General features: G+C 35.8%; 2 protein-coding genes across 10 annotated transcripts in view; one reads left to right on the forward strand and one right to left on the reverse strand.

Moving 5' to 3' along the window:
- The window catches only part of LOC113055263 (membrane-associated guanylate kinase, WW and PDZ domain-containing protein 1-like), a 121,211-nt gene extending 120,049 nt beyond the window's left edge, over nt 1-1,162 (reverse strand). For 4 of the 7 annotated variants that reach the window (XM_026221424.1, XM_026221421.1, XM_026221419.1 and 1 more), the window contains exon 1: nt 335-1,161. In XM_026221424.1, coding sequence (XP_026077209.1) covers nt 335-632 — 298 coding nt within the window. In that variant the 5' untranslated portion in view covers nt 633-1,161. Of the gene's footprint in view, nt 1-334 lie in introns of all 7 variants that reach the window. The other 3 variants (XM_026221423.1, XM_026221420.1, XM_026221422.1) reach the window with 1 other exon arrangement.
- Nucleotides 1,163-11,111: 9,949 nt separating this feature from the next.
- Nucleotides 11,112-20,209, forward strand: LOC113055264 (putative homeodomain transcription factor 1). 3 transcript variants are annotated; one of them, XM_026221427.1, is made up of 17 exons: nt 11,112-11,771; nt 11,850-11,947; nt 12,041-12,097; nt 12,189-12,258; nt 13,002-13,160; nt 13,344-13,524; nt 13,728-13,842; nt 13,928-14,104; nt 14,184-14,432; nt 15,815-15,943; nt 16,183-16,452; nt 17,125-17,256; nt 17,658-17,744; nt 18,237-18,392; nt 19,044-19,139; nt 19,230-19,355; nt 19,630-20,209. In XM_026221427.1, exons 2-17 carry the CDS (start codon nt 11,918-11,920, stop codon nt 19,648-19,650), a joined length of 2,055 nt encoding a protein of 684 aa, XP_026077212.1. In that variant the 5' UTR covers nt 11,112-11,771; nt 11,850-11,917; the 3' UTR covers nt 19,651-20,209. The 3 variants fall into 3 exon arrangements, with proteins under 3 accessions (XP_026077212.1, XP_026077213.1, XP_026077214.1); XM_026221428.1 differs by having other exon boundaries at nt 11,112-11,621; XM_026221429.1 differs by having other exon boundaries at nt 11,112-11,425.
- Nucleotides 20,210-20,741: the final 532 nt, after the last annotated feature.

Here is a 20,741-nt window from a genome sequence, read left to right on the forward strand (position 1 = left end):
ACTGACCCATGAAAATTTGGTCTTGTCTTTGAATTTTAGAAATAGCCATGGAACTATATAGAAAAAAAAAAATAATATATATATAAAAACATAAATATTGTGTCAATAAAAAAATACATTTATAATATCATATTGTTATTATTGTTGCAGTCTAATGACAAAATAATTAAAACTAAATAATTAGGCCCCTCTCTACTTAGCCAAGTCACACAAATGGTAAATTATGAAATATTTTCATGCATAACTGGTACTTGGAAAACAATCCCTAATGATGTGTTTACAGAAAATGCATTACTGGAGAAAAACAAAAGTGAGATTAAGGTACTCTTCTTACCTTGCCTCACAGTTTTCAACCTTATAGGTCCCTTACAGTTCTTGATCACTGTCAGCACATCATACAGCGGCAATCCAGAGACAGAGAGCGTCTCCACCTCCAGCAGTAATTCCCCTTCGGACACTTTCCCATGTCTGTACTGTACGGCATTCCCGTTAACGTGTCCGATATAAGCGAACTCACCGTTCTCCGCTCCGCCGAGGAGCTGCACGTTCAGCTCTCCGCGGGTGTCCTTACAGACCGTGCACTCGTTAACTTTGGTGGTCCAGTGATTCTTTTTCTGTACCACTTTGGACATGATGAATCAATCAAATCCGTCCAGAAACAGGTGGTTCCGCTGACAGACAAGACAATAAAGCGCGATAGTTTCATAGAATGAAATATCCCACGCACACGCGGTAAAGTTTCTTGTCCGTCTCCTCGGTCATGAATGCAGCTTGTTCGCAGCCCAAAAAAGAAAGAAAAAACCAAATCAAGACATTGTCCGGCTGTTGAATAAATGAAATCCCCACTCCGACCGCTTCTCTAATTAGCCTGTATTGTTTTCCTCATCTTCTTAACATCTTTCCCCTTTAATCCTTTGTGCTTATCTGTTTGTCTTTTAATTTCATAAACCTCTCTAACTACACTTTTAGTCTTAAGCTGTTTCCAAAATAGTTAGTTTTTTTCTAAAACACTTCTAAGTAAAAATTTCCTTGGAGCACAGACTGTGTCGCTGAATGTTTCCTCCTGGTTCACGGCTCCTTTAAACAGGTACAGCGTTGACGTCTGTTTTGATACATTTCATCCAGTTCTGCGTGCTCTGTGCTCTCAACCAGGGATGGAGCGAATGTAACGTGCGCGCATGCGCACTATTTCCCTTCGTCCTCTTGAGGGAATCCTCATTGTGTCCATCACCAGGTCCTAAAGTCCGTCTTTCATAAAAGAAGAATATTAACGACCCTAAGCCGATTTCTGAAAACCCTTGATTAAATATCTCCCACACTATATATATTTCAAATTCTGCAATAAATAAATGCAAACACGGACATGTATAAATAATCGCTCCTGGATTTTATACCAGGCTACTCAGCATCTAAAAACTGGTTAATTGTAATGAGATTGATTGAAAACATCTCCAGAATTTCCATGAGCCATAAATCATGAAAGATTTTCAAACGTAGAATTTTTTTCTTGTGAGTCTATGTTTAAGACTTGCTGTTTAAAAGCACTAATCTACAGTATATAGATCAGTGTTTAAAAGACAGGACTACACTCCCTACACTCCTAAACAACCAGTTGTATCTGTTTGCCAGGAGAGTTGGTTTGAGTTGAAATTTAGCCTAGCATAGGGGTTTATCCTTGTTATTCAGGTTCAACCTGCCTGACATGTCTGTTGTCCTAAAAAAAAAAATCCAGTGTTGGATTGACGATTTTGACATTATAAAATATGTTATAATATTTTGTATAATTTAAATATATAATATTACTATATTATATTTACAAACTATATTATAATATTTTTGTGTTTATTTATATAATGAGTCAAATTAATTTATAATGGGTAGTTAGTAGGTTAGTGAGGTAGATATTCTAAACTGATCAAGAAAAATCTGTACTTGTATCACATTGGCATTGGTATCTACAAGGTTGCAGTATCAGTATCTGTACTAGGAATTCAATCCTCAAGCCATATAATAATTTTTAGCAAGCAATGCCAATATTGTCATGGTCTAACTCTCCATTACTAATTCTGATGTATTTTTACATAATGTAAGTCTCTTTTCAATTACACTGTCACTTTCTCATCTGTGTCAGTAGTCATACAGTGTTTTTCCTGTGTTTGTCTGACAGCATGTTACAGCCTGACACGTGAAGGGCTGTCGTCGTGATCAGATGGGCTTTGCAGTTCACCTTGGGAAAAGCAAATGAGCTCTCTGATCCTAAAAATAACATTCAAAGTTCTCCTTCTCCCTGGAGACGCCAACCATTGGCCTGGATGGGACAGAAAACAGAGTGCTTTTAGGCTTAAACCATGCAACTTCTCTTCTAGTCGTCAGCGGAGCAATCAGACGTTCGCCGCGTTCACGCCATGCCAGCCTGCTGCATCTGGGATCTTTGAATGATGATGTAACATGTCTAACCCGATTTCACTCTTGAAATAATCAAGAGCAAAAGTGGTAACTAAATGCTGTTTGGCACCAGCTTAAATCAGATGTCCCGCTTGTTGATGTCCTAAAACACAACATAATTGCATGATAAAAAATTCCTCAATTCAGTATTGAGCCTTCCTGTTTCAGAAAGGAAGTAAAGGAAGGCATTAACCTGATGTGGAAGTAGAGTTGTATATTTGGGCGTGCAACTTGCAACATCTTCTCTCTTTTTTTGCCAGTCAAATCCTCTCTGACCTGAGAGTGGGCAGGACTTTCTCACTGCTGGCCTTCTACCACAAAGCTTCCTGCCAGAACACGTCATTTAAGGCCGAGCGGCTGATGCGCAGTGACTGTGACCCGTTTCTCCTTTTCATTTGATTCCATCTGCCTTTCCATTCCTTCCTGCAAGCAGTCGCTATTGCAGAGGGTGCACGGTCTATATCTTTCTCTTCCAACCCACTTCTCACTCTCAGTCCATGAACACAAGATAAACACGCTGGCATATAATGCAGTATGTCAGTCCAATTAATTTTTTATTCTATCTGAAATGTATTTATTTAGAATTTATTTATTTGGTAATTTATCAGCTGACCTGCAGTACATTAGCCTATATGTGCAGCATTACCAGTTCACCACACAATCCCATTGTGAACTCTCAAATCGGGTTTCTGCATCTTTATTTGTTTTAGTTTCTAGCTGGATTTGACATTTAAAAAGCTAAAAGCAATATTTAATAGCCTATATTTTTATTTATCATAACTGAACTTGGTTAGTGGCAAACATCACTATTATATCAATCTCAAACTTAATGAATATGCAGTATGATATTGCGCATTAATATTTGATACATTTCTGAAATTAAATCTTGTCTGACTTGAACAAATGACATAAATAATGCCCTCCTCTTTTTACTGTAGGCCATATTATTTGTTTGTTTATTTATTTATTTATGAGGAAAGATTAAAATATTGCATATAGATTTTGCAGTCTATGGCATGATGTTCACTAGTTCAGTACTGTCCAGTCATTGCTTAGGGTTTTGGCAAGCAATATCTCCTCACCTATAATGAAAAAAAAATGACATACTGACCTTTTGCAGAGAGGAAAAACATAAAACTGTGACATACCACTTTTGTGTAATCTCCCTTCCCCATTAAATCTCTTATATTCATATGCAGGGAAATAAATATATATTTTTGACTAAAGTGATTTGGCACAGTGTTGAGTGCTGCATTCACACCACTAGGTGTAAATCATATAAGCACCTCAAATACAAAAAACTACTGAATGTATCATAAATGTGAAAATTTTAAATAAAATATTTAAACAACAATGCATAGGTTTTGTAAATCTGTTTTACTGGCAACAGACAAGAATGTTTCTTATTAGTGTTGTTATATACAGCATCATCATTGTTGTATTTTACTCTTTAGGGGCTGAACACATGAGAGAAAACTGAGTAAATAGCTTCCCAATATGTGTAATATGGAAAATTAAAATAATAATGGACAAGGGAACATTAATGTGGTATGTATTTAGGACATCCACGTAAACACATGAATCCAATTATGTCATTCTCACTCTTGCTGAATAATCTTTATTTACTATATAATTAGCTGACTAATAGATGCTCAATTTGAAGGCCTTTGCTCTTCTTCAGTTCTTCTTATTCTTTGTCTCTCTTTCTCTGTGGATCCAATCTTATTCATTAGCATAACATAAATGCACTCTGAGTGCTATCCAATTGCTGTAAAGTACCATAAAACCCTTCAAACAGTCGTTGGTCAGAATATGATCCCTTAAAGTTCTTCAGTGAGTGGATCAAAAAGAATTATCTTTTTAAATTTTTTTAAAGTCTAGTTTGATTTTTGAAATAGTTGGAAATGTTTTACTGTGAAATGTGAAAACTAAGCCTTCTTTGGACGTCATTAAAATAAAAAAATAAAAAAAATAAACCATGCTGGAATTCATTGGCAACTAGACTAGAGAAGGGGTGCATGCAAAACTATTTGATTAAACCCAGTGGTATGTGCGCTAATCTAAATAAACTTTCACTCTAAGCATGGATGAATATTGGAATCAGCCTTTATAGGCTACACCCGAAAACAAGATGACACACCTCCTGCTCTCTATGTGTGTAGCAGATATGTGTGTTTCTAACCAGCATGCTCCTGTAGAAACTGGAACAGCTCCAGAACATGCAGCATGGCCCCAGTATCTCTTTTATGATTCCAGTGTCAGCTTCCTCTGAGACTGCAGGAATGCTTTGAAAGCGATGTGGAAGGATGAGCTCCATTCTGCTGTGATCAGTTTCAATAACAACATTACCTACAGATTATACTGCATTTTTGATCTTTGATCCTTTCCTCCTCTTTTGGGAGCATGAGTGGGTGAATGAATTACAGTGAGCACACAACCTTGACTGGCCTGTGAGTTAGACACAGTATACCGAATGTGATTATGGAAGACGAGGACTTTGTACCCTTTAAATGCGAATTGTGCAACCTTATAAAATGGTAGGAGAGATTTTAGGTGTGACACACAATGATGAGATGAATATTAGACCACACTGAAACAAATGTGTCTATAATGAAGCACATTAGTGGAAAATAAACCTGAGATCAAAAACGTCATTCTGATCAAGGGCCAGACTTCTGCCCCTAGTGGCAGATACCTTATTCTATGTTAAACAACAATGGTGATTTGGTTAAAAACTGTTTAGGTGGACTAACATTAGATGATGATGAATAATCTTTTTGAGTGGCCCTGGTGAGATGCACTGTATGCACCAAAGGTTTCCGCTTGTGCTCATTGATTCTGTATCTGGTTTTTATCATTTGAAAATGATGTCATTGTTCCTGACACACTGTATATAGCAACTAAAAGTCAATAATATGTTGTACTGACTATGGCACAGTGAAATAAAAACAAGATATTTAATATTTGATAGTTTTTATAAATATTTGGATATTTTATAAATGGAATGGAAAGTGAAAAAGAAATAAACAGATTTGCACTGCATGTATACTACATTTCAGGCTTTCAAAGATTCCTAGACTTACAAACAATATCATTATCTTCCAAATTATGACACACACACACACACACACATATATATATATATATATATATATATTATATACATATAATTAATATAATTCATATAAATAATATATATAATTTTTTGTTCAGCAAGCACACATTAAATTGATCAAAATATATAATATAATATAATATAATATAATATAATATAATATAATATAATATAATATAATATAATATAATATAATATAATATAATATAATATAATATAATATAATATAATATAATATAATATAATATAATATAATATAATATAAGAAAAGCTCTGTTCATAACCAAAAAAAGATCTGGATTGCCTCGAGAGAATAAGCTTTAAACTTTTTACATAACTTTTGAAGATAACCTCTAATTGCTGGCCCACATTTATTAGGTCTTCCTGTACTGCAGAGACAGAGCCATTATAAGTGCTAATTCAGGATAACGGATTAGCCAGCTGATGCTAGCGCTCTAATTTATGCTAATGTCTCTCGTTAAAGTGCATCTGAGGCTCTGTGTGGCAGAAAGTCTTTACGTTTCTTTTGCATGTGCTGCGCTCAATGCAGTCTTGGCTGAAATCCAGATGGAAATAAGGAAAGTGAGCATTTATCACATGAATATGCCAGAATAAAGGGGTAGTATAGTTAATCGTTAAGGTGCCTAAGCGCATATAGGTCAATTCAAAATGTTTAAGGTTTCAGGCCGAGCAAGTCCAGATTAATTCAATACAGTGCCTTTCCAAAGTAATTCTTAGAAGATGCATGTGTTACCGGAATGTGGCTATATACGCACAAGGAAAATATTGTTGAAAATAAGTCCCTTTAGAGCCTTGTTCTCACTCTTTCTCTCGCTCTGCTTTGTTACATAACATTTGCTCTCTACCTCGAGCTTGACATGGCACAGTCAATTACATCTCTCAGTCTAAACGTATATCATTCTGCTCATTCTGTGATGAGATTTGGGGAGTACAACATAGGCTGTAAATATGCATAGATACAGATTATATTTACATGTATGCCATTCATTTTCATAATAATCTGGACATAAGCCATATGGACTTGAATAGATGTTATTTTACCTCCTGAAGAAAACCTGGGAACAAAATGAAAATTTACTGAAAAATGTACTCACCCTAAGGCCATCCAAGACATACATGAGTTTGTTTCTTCGTCCGAACAGATTTGGAGAAATTTAGCATTAGATCAGTTGATTACCAGTAGATCCTCTGCGGTGAATGGGTGCCGTCAGAATAAGAGTTTATCTCAACATCACTATAAGTAATCCACATGACTTCCCATTAACGTCCCACCACTTAATGTCTTACTGTAAAGTCAAAAGCTGCATGTTTGTAAAAAACCAATCCACCATTAAGACATTTTTGATTTCTGAACCATTGCTGGCTTAATTACTAATCATATTGCTTTTTTCAATGAAACTATCTTCTTGTCTGAATCAGGAGTGAAATATGCTTAGATCAAGCACTGTTTACAAATGAAAACCATCCAAAACAGTTGCAAATATGTTGGTGGATTTTGATGTGAGAGGACAAAGAGGGACTTTTTCACTGGAGGAAGTGTCATTATAGATTATGGACAAAATTATGGATATTTTAAAGTTAAGATGCATTATCTATTTGTTCCTTACTAATACATTAATTGATGGACTGGAGTTTTGTGGGTTACTTGTGGATTATTGTGATGTTTGGACTCTCATTCTGACGGCACCCATTCACTACAGGCATCCATTGGTTAGCAAGTGATGTAATGCTACATTTCTCCATATCTGTTCAAATGAAAAAACAAACTCTTCTACATTTTGTACGGCCTAAGCATGAGCAAATTTTCAGCAACTATTCACTTAAGGTCAACATTAAAGCAAAATAGACCATATTTACTTTTTTTTACGCTAATGTTTAACAATTTATTGGTGCAATCAATGGTCCAAATCATTACATTTTTTCAATTGTATTATCTAAAAATATGATTTAAAATAAAAAGAAATGGAAAAATGGGCTTCAAATAATATTTTTAATGCTTGAACAACTACAAAGAAACACACACTTCACCTTGAATCTCATAAGCATGTAATAGTGTATCTTTTCACTCCATTCAGCACGGTTGAGTATTTTATCAAGCATTTAAATTCATATTATGCAAACACACATGTGCACACATTCCTTGCATTTATAGAACTCTGGAACAAAGTGATTCATGTCAGTGAGCAACTAGTACAGCGTGCACATTGTGGACCAGAGTTTTGTCAGCAAAAAACACTCTGCTTCTGAGCTGGATCATGTGAGAAAGAAAGAGAGCAAAGGGTGGCAGAACATTCTGTTTTTCCTGTCATCTCATCCTATATATCATCTTTGACTATATGTATGTATGTATGTATGTATGTATGTCCCCGGGGCATGTCACATCAGCTGTGCCTGAGAGACGAGAAAATACTGCGATCAGGGAGGTGAAATACAGTCAACTAAATAAATACTTATAGTCAGCTTGTCAAATTTGTTAAAGCATGTAAACATTTCATGTTATTATTTCTGTATGAATAACTCCAGCCTCAGTATCTTTGGCTACACCGCTTCTTTGTCTTGGACTGGGATGAAAGTCAGTTTAGGTGTGTATGTAACACTGACGAGATGACCAGACCTGTGGTTGACCCACTGCTGACTGCCATGTTTATTAATGAATGCAAAAAAAAAAGCATGCAGAGTTTTAAAATCACTATTCCCACCACTTACTTCACCATACCATGAATAATAAAAACCTCTTTTGATGGTGAGGTCTAAAAGCACTGGGCAGATACACAAGACAACGAGGTGCAGTGAAATCACCTATCTTTTAAAACCGCTGGAGGTGAGATCTGCCTTGCATATGAGTCTCATTAAGAGGGGTCTCGCAGGACAGATCCAGGTATTAGGATTGAAATATCGATTGAGACTTTTCATATAATGTCAGTCAATAATAACCTCCTATACTGGGGCAAGGGAAATCAGAGGGAAAACTCACGAAATGAAATCTATAAGCAGTATACACAGTGCTCACTTATGCACCAACGGAGGACTGGGTAATTACTCCTGGACAAAGGTGATCTATGAGTATATTGAAAGCAAGAAACCATTAGTGCATTCAAATGAGAAAGTGCATGTAACAGTCTGAGTTTTCCCACTTAGAACGTCCAATGTATATTCATGTTAAAATTTCCATCGCTCGAATCAAATTACGCAGACAAAAGAATGTAGACTTATATTTTTATGAATTCCCATGGACACACACACACACATTATCAATGAATGGTATAAATACCTAACCTAACTAGCCTTCTACCACGCTACAATCCATCACGCTCCCTAAAGTCACAATTAGATAGCAAAGTCCACTAAAGGAGGTAGACCTTTTTCACATTTGGCTCCTAAACTCTGGTATAGCCTTCCTGATAATATTCAGGGTTCAGACACACTCTCTCTGTTTAAATCTAGATTAAAGACACATCTCTTTCGCCAAGCATTCGAATAATGCATCTCATAATCTTGTACTGTAGTTATATCTGATCAAAAGTGCATTCTTATTTTTTAGTTGGGTTAAATTCATTTTAATTTGTTAGATCAGCAGTTATGCTAATGATGTCTCTATTTGTTTCTCTGTTTTGTGTAACTATTACACAAGCTCCAGTCTGGATCCAGAACACCTGAGAAGAGATGATGCTGACCCCTCAGAGGACTCCAGATGATGCTAACCCTGAATCAACCTACAGAACTAACAAATGTTGCTATAAGTATGATTGCATCATATAATAATTGCTGTTAATAGTGTTCATCGCCTGTTTGACAACATCTTTAATTTATTTTTCCGAAATGTTCTGCCATATACACATAAACTGACAGTCACCACTTATAATGTACTACTAAATATTGTATAAACTTAATTTTCTGTAAAGTTGCTCTGCAATGATTTGTACCGTAAAAAGTGCTATGCAAATAAACTTCAACTGAATTGAATTTAATACTAAAAGTATTAATACTGCTAATAAATCAAAATAACAATTAAAATAATAACATTAAATATTTTTTTAAATACAATAATAAATAATATATAATGCAAAATACTATAATCCTTAATAAATAACATAATGATTATGATAACAATTATGCATAGTATATAATAGATATTATGCCTTATATTGACTCGATGCAGTAACCAACACATTTAGCATTTCTGTATATTTACAGTATTTTGATAATTTGGGTAATCCTTAAACACTGGCACTGTCGACTTGCAATATGGTCCAGATAATAGCCACGGTAAGTTATTTATCTCAGTCAAAATTTCTTCATGGAATTTGTGATTATATGGTGATATTATGGTGTCAGACTAGTATTGGGCTTAATACTGTGATTATTCTGCATGTTCTTCATTATATGTGGCTGCGAATCTATTCAAAACATTGTTCAAAGAAAGTGATATAACCCATCCATGGATGTATATTTAAAAATCAGAAAATCTCTGTTTTCAGTCATAACAGTAACACAAAGCAGTGAGTAGTAAATATTATTATTAAATTATTGATAGCTGCAAACATTTTTATCCAAAATTTTCCAGATGGTCAAGCCTGTCTGTCTTGATGTCATATTGCTCACATTTTTGCAGTAAACAAATAATAGTCATGAAGTCTTCATCCATTTAACTGTTTATGGGGTTAATTAGGGTCGAAATATTGAATTTAATTTCTGCATATATTTAATTTTCTTATAGATGAGTAAGCATATGAATTCAATTATAGAAATGAGTAGTTTATTTTCTTCTTGAATAGTGAGAAAAAATATTATATAAAAAAAGAGAATGAATTTTTCCGATTTTTTTTCAGAAGAAAATAACAGTTTCAGAAGTAAAAAGATCTGTTTATTCTCAGACGTAAAGAGACAAAGCTAAACGAATAAACGTAATGTTATATAATTAAAATGCTGACATCTTCTGGTGAAAATATGGCGGTACATTCTTGTGGCACTACATTTTCGTGATATTAGTTCTGTTACTTTTCTCGGCGCTGATCAGGATGGACCAATCACAGTTGCTGAGTACTGGTGAATGAAGGCGTTTTATCTAGTCATTTACAGAGTCATCTCACGCGAATATACAATAAATATACAACAAACGTTTTATTTACAATAATAACGTTAATATAAAACGTCACTAAACACAGGTTTAAATGACTTTATACCAGTTAAAAACCTTTTAACACGGACCGTATTTTTTCAACACTAGAAAAGGGCACGCAACAATCTGTTAACTTTCTTCTAAATTAAATAATTAAAGGTGCAATAATTTAAAGTAGTAATAAACATAAAGAAATTAATAGCACTTTTGAAAATATGTTTGAAATAATAATCTCATGAGCTGTATGAAAACAGCTTTTAGCATTTGATTCAAAGTTGATTCGAAGACCACTTTAGTTCAGACAGGTTTTGTGAATCGGTTCAAATGATTCATCGTAAAGAGCCGACTCAAAGGAACGATTCGTTTAAGAAGGAGCATTTACACATACTCCAACCAAAGATGTTACATTCCACGAGTTTCATTGAACGTTCGAGTTCAGAATTTAACTAGGGATTTTTTTTGTTTTGGTATCTTATCTTATCTTATTTTACTTTATTTTATTTTATTTTGTCGTTTTACACTAGCTACTAAAATGTATTTTGTATAATATGTAGTTCCGCCATTCACATTGGATGGCTCGTTGTCGTCGCGTGCTTCACACACTTGTCGTATCTGCCAGGCGCTGATGAGAGTGGCTGGGAACTTTAACAATCACTTTTCTTTTACAACAAGATCATTTTATCTTCGAAGAGATTTAACCGGATTAATGCCAGGGTGGTTTGACAGTAATTATCGTCAGCTCAATACTTTAGATGGTTGTTTTAACTTCTTATTGAGATGTTTATGATGCGGCGTCAGATAGTTTTGTGGGGGGGGGGGGCGAGGTTAGTTTCAGCGTCAACATAATAATCTGAAAATGTTGACAAGACTCAACAACAACTGCTGAGGACTTACAGCCAAATATTGTTTATTGGGTTCCAGGTATCTTTAATATTGTAATATTTTCTAGAAGCATGCGACTTTACCTGTAACGTTAGCGGTCTTTATCAAATGCAGTCTAGTTAGGCAGCTCACTAGGTTTTGAAACACAGCCGCTCTCTTTATTTTTACTCGATACATCTCTACCTATAGGTCTGTACATTCTTTTGAAAACGGGCGTCTCCTTTTTACTGTAAGCGATGCATAACCTGTATGTCTGCCTCTTTCGAGGAATGAGAGATTCTGCACTACTTATCGTCTGAGATGAACTGACCTAATGTAAAGAAAAATACATAAAAATGGCAGGAATAGCATGGTATCAGAAAAAGGTGAGCCTTACTAGATCTGTTTTACAGTAAATACAGATTTGAAAGTGTTTAGAAAGGGATGATTGACAGTTTGCTAATGATCTTGTGTCAAAGATCGGAGCCTATGATCAGCAGATTTGGGAAAAGTCACTGGAACAGACTGAGCTCAAGGTATTTGGCACAGTGGCAGTTTTTGTTTGCTACAAACAGTAGATGTGCTTTTGAACATTGTGACTTGTGAAACTCTGTTCTGTGTGATCAGGGCTTTGGAAGCAAACCTAAGAAGACTGGCCATATCAAGGCAGATCTCATTGATGTTGATCTAGTGAGAGGTGAGGTATTTTTGTGCATGATTTTACAGTTTATAACCAGATTTAAATATTATATAATAAAATGATGTAATCTTATCTAAATCTGAATAAGATGTGTAAAAAGACACACATACAAGTAAACTAAAGATAATCAAATGTGATGTGTCACATAGGAGCTTCTGGGCTACTATTTTTGCTGAAATTTACTGACAGAAATATAATTATTTGTTAACTACTTAAGTATATGTATTTGCCAAGTTGTATTGTTCTCCATAAATGTATATTTCTTTTATTTATTTACAATACAATTGCAACACTGTTCAAAAGTCTGAGGTCACTACGATTTTTTAAAAAGAGATTAATACATTGATCCAGCAAAGATGCATTAAATTGATCAAAAAGGCATTTATAAAGACATTAAAAATGTTTCTAATGTTACTAAAGAATTGTATTTTAAATCAGTGCTGTTCTTTTCATCTTTCTATCATCATCATCAAAGAATCGCAGTTCAATTTTTAAAATTTCCACAGTTATGTTATTCCTCCAGTTATTATAAAATTATATAGATCAATAGTATTTCACAAAATTACTGCTTTAACTGTTTTTTACTGATAGAATAAAGCAATTTTTGTGAGCAAAAAAAAAAAAAAAAGGGATTGCCCCCAGACTTTTGAATGATATTGTACATATTTAAACATATCACTATACCCTAAGGCAACTAAAAGCTCTTTTAAATAATTAAAATAGTATCTTTACAACCACAGGATCTACCTTTAGCAAGACCAAACCAGAGAGCCCTTGGACCGCTCTGACTCGTAAAGGCTTGGTCAGGGTCCTCTTCTTTCCTTTCTTCTTTCACTGGTGGATCCAAGTTACATCTAAAGGCATTTCCACCCTCATCTTAGTTCTGTACCTTCTTCAAGGTATGCCGTTTTTCCTTCTTTACAGCAAAGCACAGTCACGTGAACATATCTTAAGCATTCAAGAGTTTTGGCATAGCTTCGCTGATCATTTTTGAAAACCTTTTGTGTCATTTGGAAATGAATTAAAGTGAATGAAAAGTCTCCGTATGGTATCATGAGCTGATGGATCTGTGTTCATTGCAGTGGCAGGAGCTGTGTTGTATTTCGAGGTACCTGCAGCCTGTGCCAGTGAGGTTGTGGGTCCATTGTGTCTCATGCTGTTGTTGGGTACAGTACACTGCCAAATAGTATCCACAGAGTCCTCCAGAAGCCCGGACAACAGCCCTGTCCCCAGTCGGACGGCCAGCCCTGTTCGCAGGAAAAGGTTAAGCTACTGCTGTGTCAGATTTGTGCACAAAAAAATATGTCATTGACCCTAGTGGCACCAAATTTAAACAGTTATATTACTTTTCTATATTGTAAGAGATATAAACAAATAGGTCCTGGCTTTAGATTGGTCAGTACTCCATTATTTGGATGTAATTCCGTATGTTTTCATGTTTTAATGATTTTGGTGTTTATTCACAGACCGAGGAAGAGTAGAAAATCAAAGCGGTCTGAGGATGAGAGCAGCAGAGGGGGAGGCATAGCAGAACTCAAACTTGAAGACAGCCACCGGCTCTACAGATCAGAGAAGAGACTGGTAAAACAGTTTCCTTAGAACGGTTCGTTTTGAATTGTCACGAACATTCATGGTTGTGTTGATCGAGATCCTGTGGGCTTTGCAGAACTCCCTGAGGAGGCCTCCGTATGGGGCTTCTGAAGATCTCTCCAGTGAGGAAGAAGCAGATGAAGCAGAGCTGCAAAGAGAGAGACTCTTCTCATCCGCACCTCCCAAATACGCCCGGGCGCTCAGGAATAGACTTCACAGCGTCCCCAAGAGCAATCTGCCACCCCAGACTCATGTGAGTATCTGTGTAAAACCAAGGTAAATGTCTGTAGAATAGTTCTGAATATTCATTACTGTTGTGTGAATGCATACAGGGAGAGAATAATGGCAAGCCAACAGATGCCCCGGTGCTTCCACGTGAAGTCAAGCTTCTGCGGCCCTCATCGGGCTCACGTCCAGCCTCCGACACTGATGATATGTTATGGGAGGAGCTTCTACATGATCCTGACTCCGCCTCTACAGGAAGCAGTGAAAGTGGAGAGGAGGAGCCTCACAGTCCTAACCACTCCATCCCTCTGCCCAACATCACTCTGACTAGTGATGAAGATGAAGCTTTACCGCAGGTGGGTTGTGTTAATAAGTTTAATGTGAATTTCACACCTCGCTTAATGGATTAGTGCATCCAAAAATGAAAATTTGCTGAAAATGTACTTCCTTTCAGACCAACCAAGCCTAGATGAGTTTGTTCCTGCATCAGATCAGATTTGGAGCAATTTAGCGTAACTAGACTTGCTCACCAGTGAATTCTCTGGAGTGAATGGGTGCCGTCAGAATGAGTGTCCAAACAACTGATAAAAACATCATAGTAATCCACAGTCCATCAAATAACATCTTGTGAAGCGGAAAGCTGGTTTTTACATTTAATCATTTAGCAGACGCTTTTATCCAAAGCGTTAAATAAATAAATAAAAAATGATCATGATTTTCTTATCTTCAAACTATCTTCCAGCTAAAATAAGTTTAGTGTTTTGTACACTTATCATTTTGTGTTTTGGTATTTGGTGTATTTGTTTCGTACAAAAAAAAAAAAACAGAGCTTTTTGCTTCACAAGACATTGTATGATGGACTGGAGTGGATTACTTGTGGACTGTTGTGATGTTTTTATCAGCTGTTTGGACTCTCATTCTGACGGCACCCATTCACTGGAGAGGATCCATTGGTGAAATTATGTAATGCTAAATTTTCCCAAAAATGTTTTGATGCAGACACTCATCTGCATATTGGATGGCCTGATGGTGAGTACATTTTCATTTTTGGGATAAACTCAGGAGCTTCTGGGCTACTATTTTTTCTTTCTCTTTGTTTTTTTTTTTTTTTAAACCCTTAGAAAAGGCCAGTTTTTACCACTCCAGTACAAATTAAGATTGCATTGTTAATTTAAACAGCATTTCAATGTTGTATAGACAGGAGGCATTCAATCACAAACTAACCAGTAACTGCCCATACAAATATTAATGTACTTTGCATAGTTTATACAGAATCATCGGTCAGTGTTTAGAAAAAAAATTTTCAACAGCAAACTCATTTTTAAATTTCCATGATGTCATTTCCTCAGATGAATGATTAAGCACTTATAACAAGTTGTGAGCACTTTGCATGTTGTGCTCAATATCTCTGATATTTTAAGAAGTTTATTGAACTTGATACACAGTCATGAGGGTCTGCATTTCCTTTTTTCTGCATGTTAGTCTGACCTCATGACTTTGATTGGCTGGCATTTTTCTGAATATTATTATACAGTTAAAGAAAGGTTATGTTGCAATACTTATCTTTTTCACAAGAATTTCATAACTTCTTTCCTTTACGATGTTATGACAATTGTACCCGCTTGACATCTTTAACGCCATGTCCCCCAAAAATTTCTAAATTGATTTCATTTTAAAAAAAAATTAATAATTTGTTTATGCACTTAGAATGACACGCATGATTTCTCTCTCCCTTTAGCACCAGTTTTCGTGGCTGCAGGCTTGTCACCCCTCCAGAGACCGTGTCAGTGCCATTATCTGGGAGCAAGGAGACTGTAAGAAAGCTGACATGTCTGTGCTGGAGATCAGTGGTATCATTCTCACACGAGTAAAGTCCTTCTTTCTCTGCCCTGTTTATCTCTACTCTAGTGGTTTAAATTGCTTGAAAAAAGAGAAGAGAACTGTTGACTTCCTCTTTAAACACAAATTATATTCAAATTCAGTCTAAACTCCTCTGTAAGCATTTGAATGCTGACTGTTTTGGAGCTTTGCATTGGTATTTTTTCTTCGAGACATACCTAAGGTGCTGTTTGCTGTACAATCATGCTGAAGGATTTCTGTTTCCAGGTGAAGGTGGTTGAACAAGGGATGGGTTATCTGCTCTTCGGCTGTCTGGTCACCACCTCACTGGCTCTGCTGCCCTACTGCTTCAGACTGGCACAGAAACTGGATGTTGCCAAACTTAATTCTGTTTCCCTTGAGGAACTGCCCGCTGTGGTCATCGGGCCGCCTTGTGGCTTGTCCTATGCGTTTTTCATCATCACCACAGTAGAAAGACTTTTCCTCTCTGCACTTTTCTTCTTCATGATGTGTGTGGCTGAGAGGACGTATAAACAGGTCAATATGAAAATGCCTTGGCATCAATGGAGTGTTAGTAAAAAATGCTTAAATGTTAATTTGACAATTGTTTGATTCAGTATGCCAATAAATTTTTACATTTCAAGTTGCATAAATGAACAGTTAAAGCTGCAGTAGGGAACTTTTGTAAAAATATATTTTTTACATATTTGTTAAACCTGTCATTATGTCCTGACAGTAGAATATGAGACAAATAATCTGTAATAAAAAATCAAGCTCCTCTGGCTCCTCCCAGTGGTCCTATTGCAATTTGCAGAAACTCCATCGCTCCCGGTAAAAAATAACCAATCAGAGCTGCGGTCCGTAACTTTGTTTGTGTTCAAAATGTAGAAAAATGAACATAATAAGCGAGTACACCATGAATCCATTTTCCAATCCGTGTTTTTAGATTGCTTCGGGGGTACCGCGGCGTAGTAACCCAGCACCTTTGTGATTCTTCATAGACATAAACAGAGAGAAGTAGTTCCGGCTACGATGTTCTTCCACAAGACGCAAGCAGTTCTGTTTATTAACCGCTAGAGCGTCAAAAGTTCCCTACCGCAGGTTTAACTAACATGCAAAAGTAGATGGTTTCTTGAAAACTCAGTGCCACAAAATCTTATAAAGCTAAACAGGATGTTTTGTTCTAAATAAATGTGATGTCATCTACAGCGCCTTTTATTTGCGAAACTATTCAGCCATATCACGTCCGCACGCAAAGCCAAAAAATCGGAGATTCCCCACTTTCGGCTGAAGAAAGTGCAAAATATCAAGATGTGGCTTTCACTTCGATCATTCCTGAAGGTATCATCTTCCCACTACATTAGGGATGCACTATAGAATTTGTTGGCTGATATTAATGATTGTTTTTTTGCACGCTAATTTCTTCTATTTTTACATTTAGATTACCATTGCTGTCATCTAATGCTTTCTTTTTTTTTTTTTTTTTACAAAATAATATAGAATTCTACCCATAACATATTTTGAATTCTTACTTTAACCTTTAAGACATTTTATCAAAGCTCTTTGGTTGCTTTTCAGTTTCAATCCAACTAGCTTAACCAGTCTTTGTAAACACAAATGAAAGTGAATGAGTGTTTTTTGCAGGCAGTGACATTTGTATAGTCCTGTTTAAAAATGCATGTAGCTAGTTGACATTACATTAAGATACCTGTTTAATTGAATTTCTCTGTTCTGTTTAACAGAGACGAGGCCCTCAGCGATCAGTTGATGTCATTGTATCATCGATTTTCCTCCTGGCTTTGTCTATTTCCTTCATCATCTGTGCCCAGGTCAGCTGTTGTTCTATCATACAATGTTTTCGACATACCCTTTAGACCTTTTCAAGGTTTACCTTCCCAAAAATCTAATCCTATTTACATAAATGCTCTAGCTTTTATGTTGTTTGTTGTGAAAAATAAAAACACCCCCTATTTCTATAATCCCGCCCTACAAAGACACCATTGTACCTTTACAAATAAATACGACATTACACTTGAATTATAATTTAGCAGTGTTAAAATTTACTAATTCAATAATACTAGTTTAACACTGTCACTTTTGTGTTTGTTTTTTTGCCCTTTGTATTTAGTAAGAATAGTAGTAAGTAGAAATGTGGTTTTAACTGGTAGTATATGCCATAAAGTCATCTTTTAGAGAAAATTAATTGATTTATATCAATCTTTTATATTAGGCTAAAGTATCAGATTACTGCATCTGGTAAATCTATTCACAGTGTGAAAATGTGACTAATAAAGCCTAAGATAACTGGTATTGTGTTTCAGCTTTTGCACAGTCATCACACATTTCTGGACTCAGAGACCAACTGGGAGCTGATGGTCTGGTGTGCTGCTCTAATGGTTTTCCTCCTACGCCTCGCTACCCTCGGAGCTGAGACCAACCGAAAGTACAGCAACGCTTCTGTGCTTCTGACAGAACAGGTGAAATACAAATATCAGCCACACATAGGGGTGTGCAATATCACGGTTTTTGATCTTGGATGATTAAAGTGTCGTATAAATATTGTAAATAACATAGAAATATTTTACTGTTGTGCCACAACGCACACTCTAATCAGTAGCAGTTCTGGCGCCTCCCTCACAATGTACTGTAAAATACCACATACATTCATATCAAATGTTATAACTCAGTGGTAGAGTTACACTCACGGGACACTGCAGACTTTAAAGCCTTGCCGGTTAAACATTACATAGTGCTCTTCTGACGTGCTTTTTCTGAACGCGTACACCTGAAGCGCACACACAAACTAAAAAGCAAGTAAATTATGACAGGATTTTCATATCCCTTTAATGTTAATAAAACAAAAAAACAGAGAAAAATCCCTCACTGCTCTTTACTGAAAAACAGTGATAGGAAAATATAGTGTTATTTTTATATTTGTGGATTCAATTTCCTAAACGGTACTGCTAAATACACATAATGTGCTTGAAAATTTTAAAGATATTTAGCATTATTAAATGTCTGAATTAACATTAAGATTAACAAATAATTTTCATTGTTAGTTAATTTTAACTGGTGTAAGTAACTAATGTTAGCAGTTAGGGACTTACTGTAAAGTGTTTTTGTTTCAGATAAACTTGTATCTTAAGATGGAGAAGAAACCCAACAAAAAGGATCAGCTGAACATAGTAAACAATGTGCTGAGGCTGGCCACAAAATTACTGAAAGTAAGACCATTCAAGATAATTACCATTCATTGGGAAAAAATAAAAATAAACCATGCCACGCTTGAAATGACCATAATTTGCTACTTTCAGGAATTGGACACTCCATTTCGTCTGCTGGGTCTGACGGTGAACCCTCTGATCTACAATATCACGAGAGTGGTCATCCTGTCAGCCATCTCAGCTGCCGTCAGTGATTTACTAGGGTTCAACATCCGGGTGAGTAAAACATTTGCACACCAAGCACGGTGGTTATCTCCACATGTATCCTGGGTCTGTTTTATTGTCCCGCTTACATGCAGATGTCTGGATTTATTGATGATCTGTGTTTTTATGACTCTAAAGTCATAACTGCATTTGTACTACTTCCTGTTATCAGCATAGTGGGAGCTGCTCACTCGTTGTAGTATACGTATGACTTTTATCACACAGCAGGACAACATATACATGCAATCTTTAACAAAATCCATCATGTGCTTTTTTTTTTTAACAGCTCTGGAAGATCAAACCTTGATGTGATGTCTTAACACTGAGGACAGAGAGACTTGTGCACAACCTAACAGATGACCAAGTTTCTCTACCTTTTAAAAACTGTGCGAATCTACTGACCAAACTTCTACATGACTTTTCTTCCATACCCTGTGCCTTCGGTCAGTCCAAGCAAACCTGTGTTCAGCTCAGCTTTTTTTGTTGAGCTTGTATTTGAAATGTAGAACCATAAAGCTCACTCAGACTCCAGTGGGTTTTCTGGATGCACTTGCTTACTGTAACTACTTAACAGCTTGCCGTTATTTTCCAACCAGTGACCAGTGTTTCCCATAAATGTATCCTTGGGAAATGTATTACCTGGTCGGGAAGCAACCACTTAAAACCGAACTACTGTGTGCCTTGTGAAATGCATATAACAGTACTTTGAAATAAGCTATTTATGAGACATGGATTTGTCAATTGCTGAATGGGTAATGAAATGAAAGTTTTGAGATTTCAGAAAAGGGTACTGAAAAAACATGCACACTGAAACTCTTGGAGGGAGCACCTTTTACTGGCATTGTACTAAAATAAAATAAAATAAAATAAACTTTCTCTAAGAAACTTCCTCATTCGCTCCTTAACAAAATATTTGAGTTTGGGATGGGGGAAGTTTTCACAGATAAAATTTTAACAGCATTGAAGTATTGTGAATGTACTATTACTGACGACTCAAAAATCTTATTTTTAGTTTTAATTGATTTATCATTATTAGAAAAGTGAGGGTTGTGTGATTTTTACTGCTATACATTTATACTGCAATCACTGGATAGTTTGTGAACAAATCATAAAAGCAAATAAGAAATATGCTACAAGAAATTTGTGTAAAAATGACATATGGACGTTATTAAAAAATTATTAATAATTTATAATGTTATTGTCTTTATAGTTTTAGGAATTAAAATGTTCATGAATTTTACGATGTAACGATGTTACAAAGTGTCACTGAACGAATCCGTTCAGGAATTGAAAGCATGGATGATTCAAAAGAGTCGAATCACTGAGGTGAATCAACAGCACCACTTACCAGAACGCTGTAATGTTTGGTTAAAGTCTTCTACAGGTGCATCTCAAAAA

The sequence above is a fragment of the Carassius auratus genome, chromosome 36 (genome assembly GCF_003368295.1).
Source record: "Carassius auratus strain Wakin chromosome 36, ASM336829v1, whole genome shotgun sequence".
Classification (NCBI taxonomy): domain Eukaryota; kingdom Metazoa; phylum Chordata; class Actinopteri; order Cypriniformes; family Cyprinidae; genus Carassius; species Carassius auratus.

Excerpts from the sequence above, each read along its gene's own strand:
- LOC113055264 (XM_026221427.1), top strand. The coding sequence starts at position 11,918 with ATGGCAGGAATAGCATGGTATCAGAAAAAG. Across the intron at positions 12,259-13,001 it reads TGATGTTGATCTAGTGAGAG|GATCTACCTTTAGCAAGACC; the intron begins GTGAGGTATTTT and ends TTACAACCACAG. Across the intron at positions 15,944-16,182 it reads GTGGTATCATTCTCACACGA|GTGAAGGTGGTTGAACAAGG; the intron begins GTAAAGTCCTTC and ends TTCTGTTTCCAG.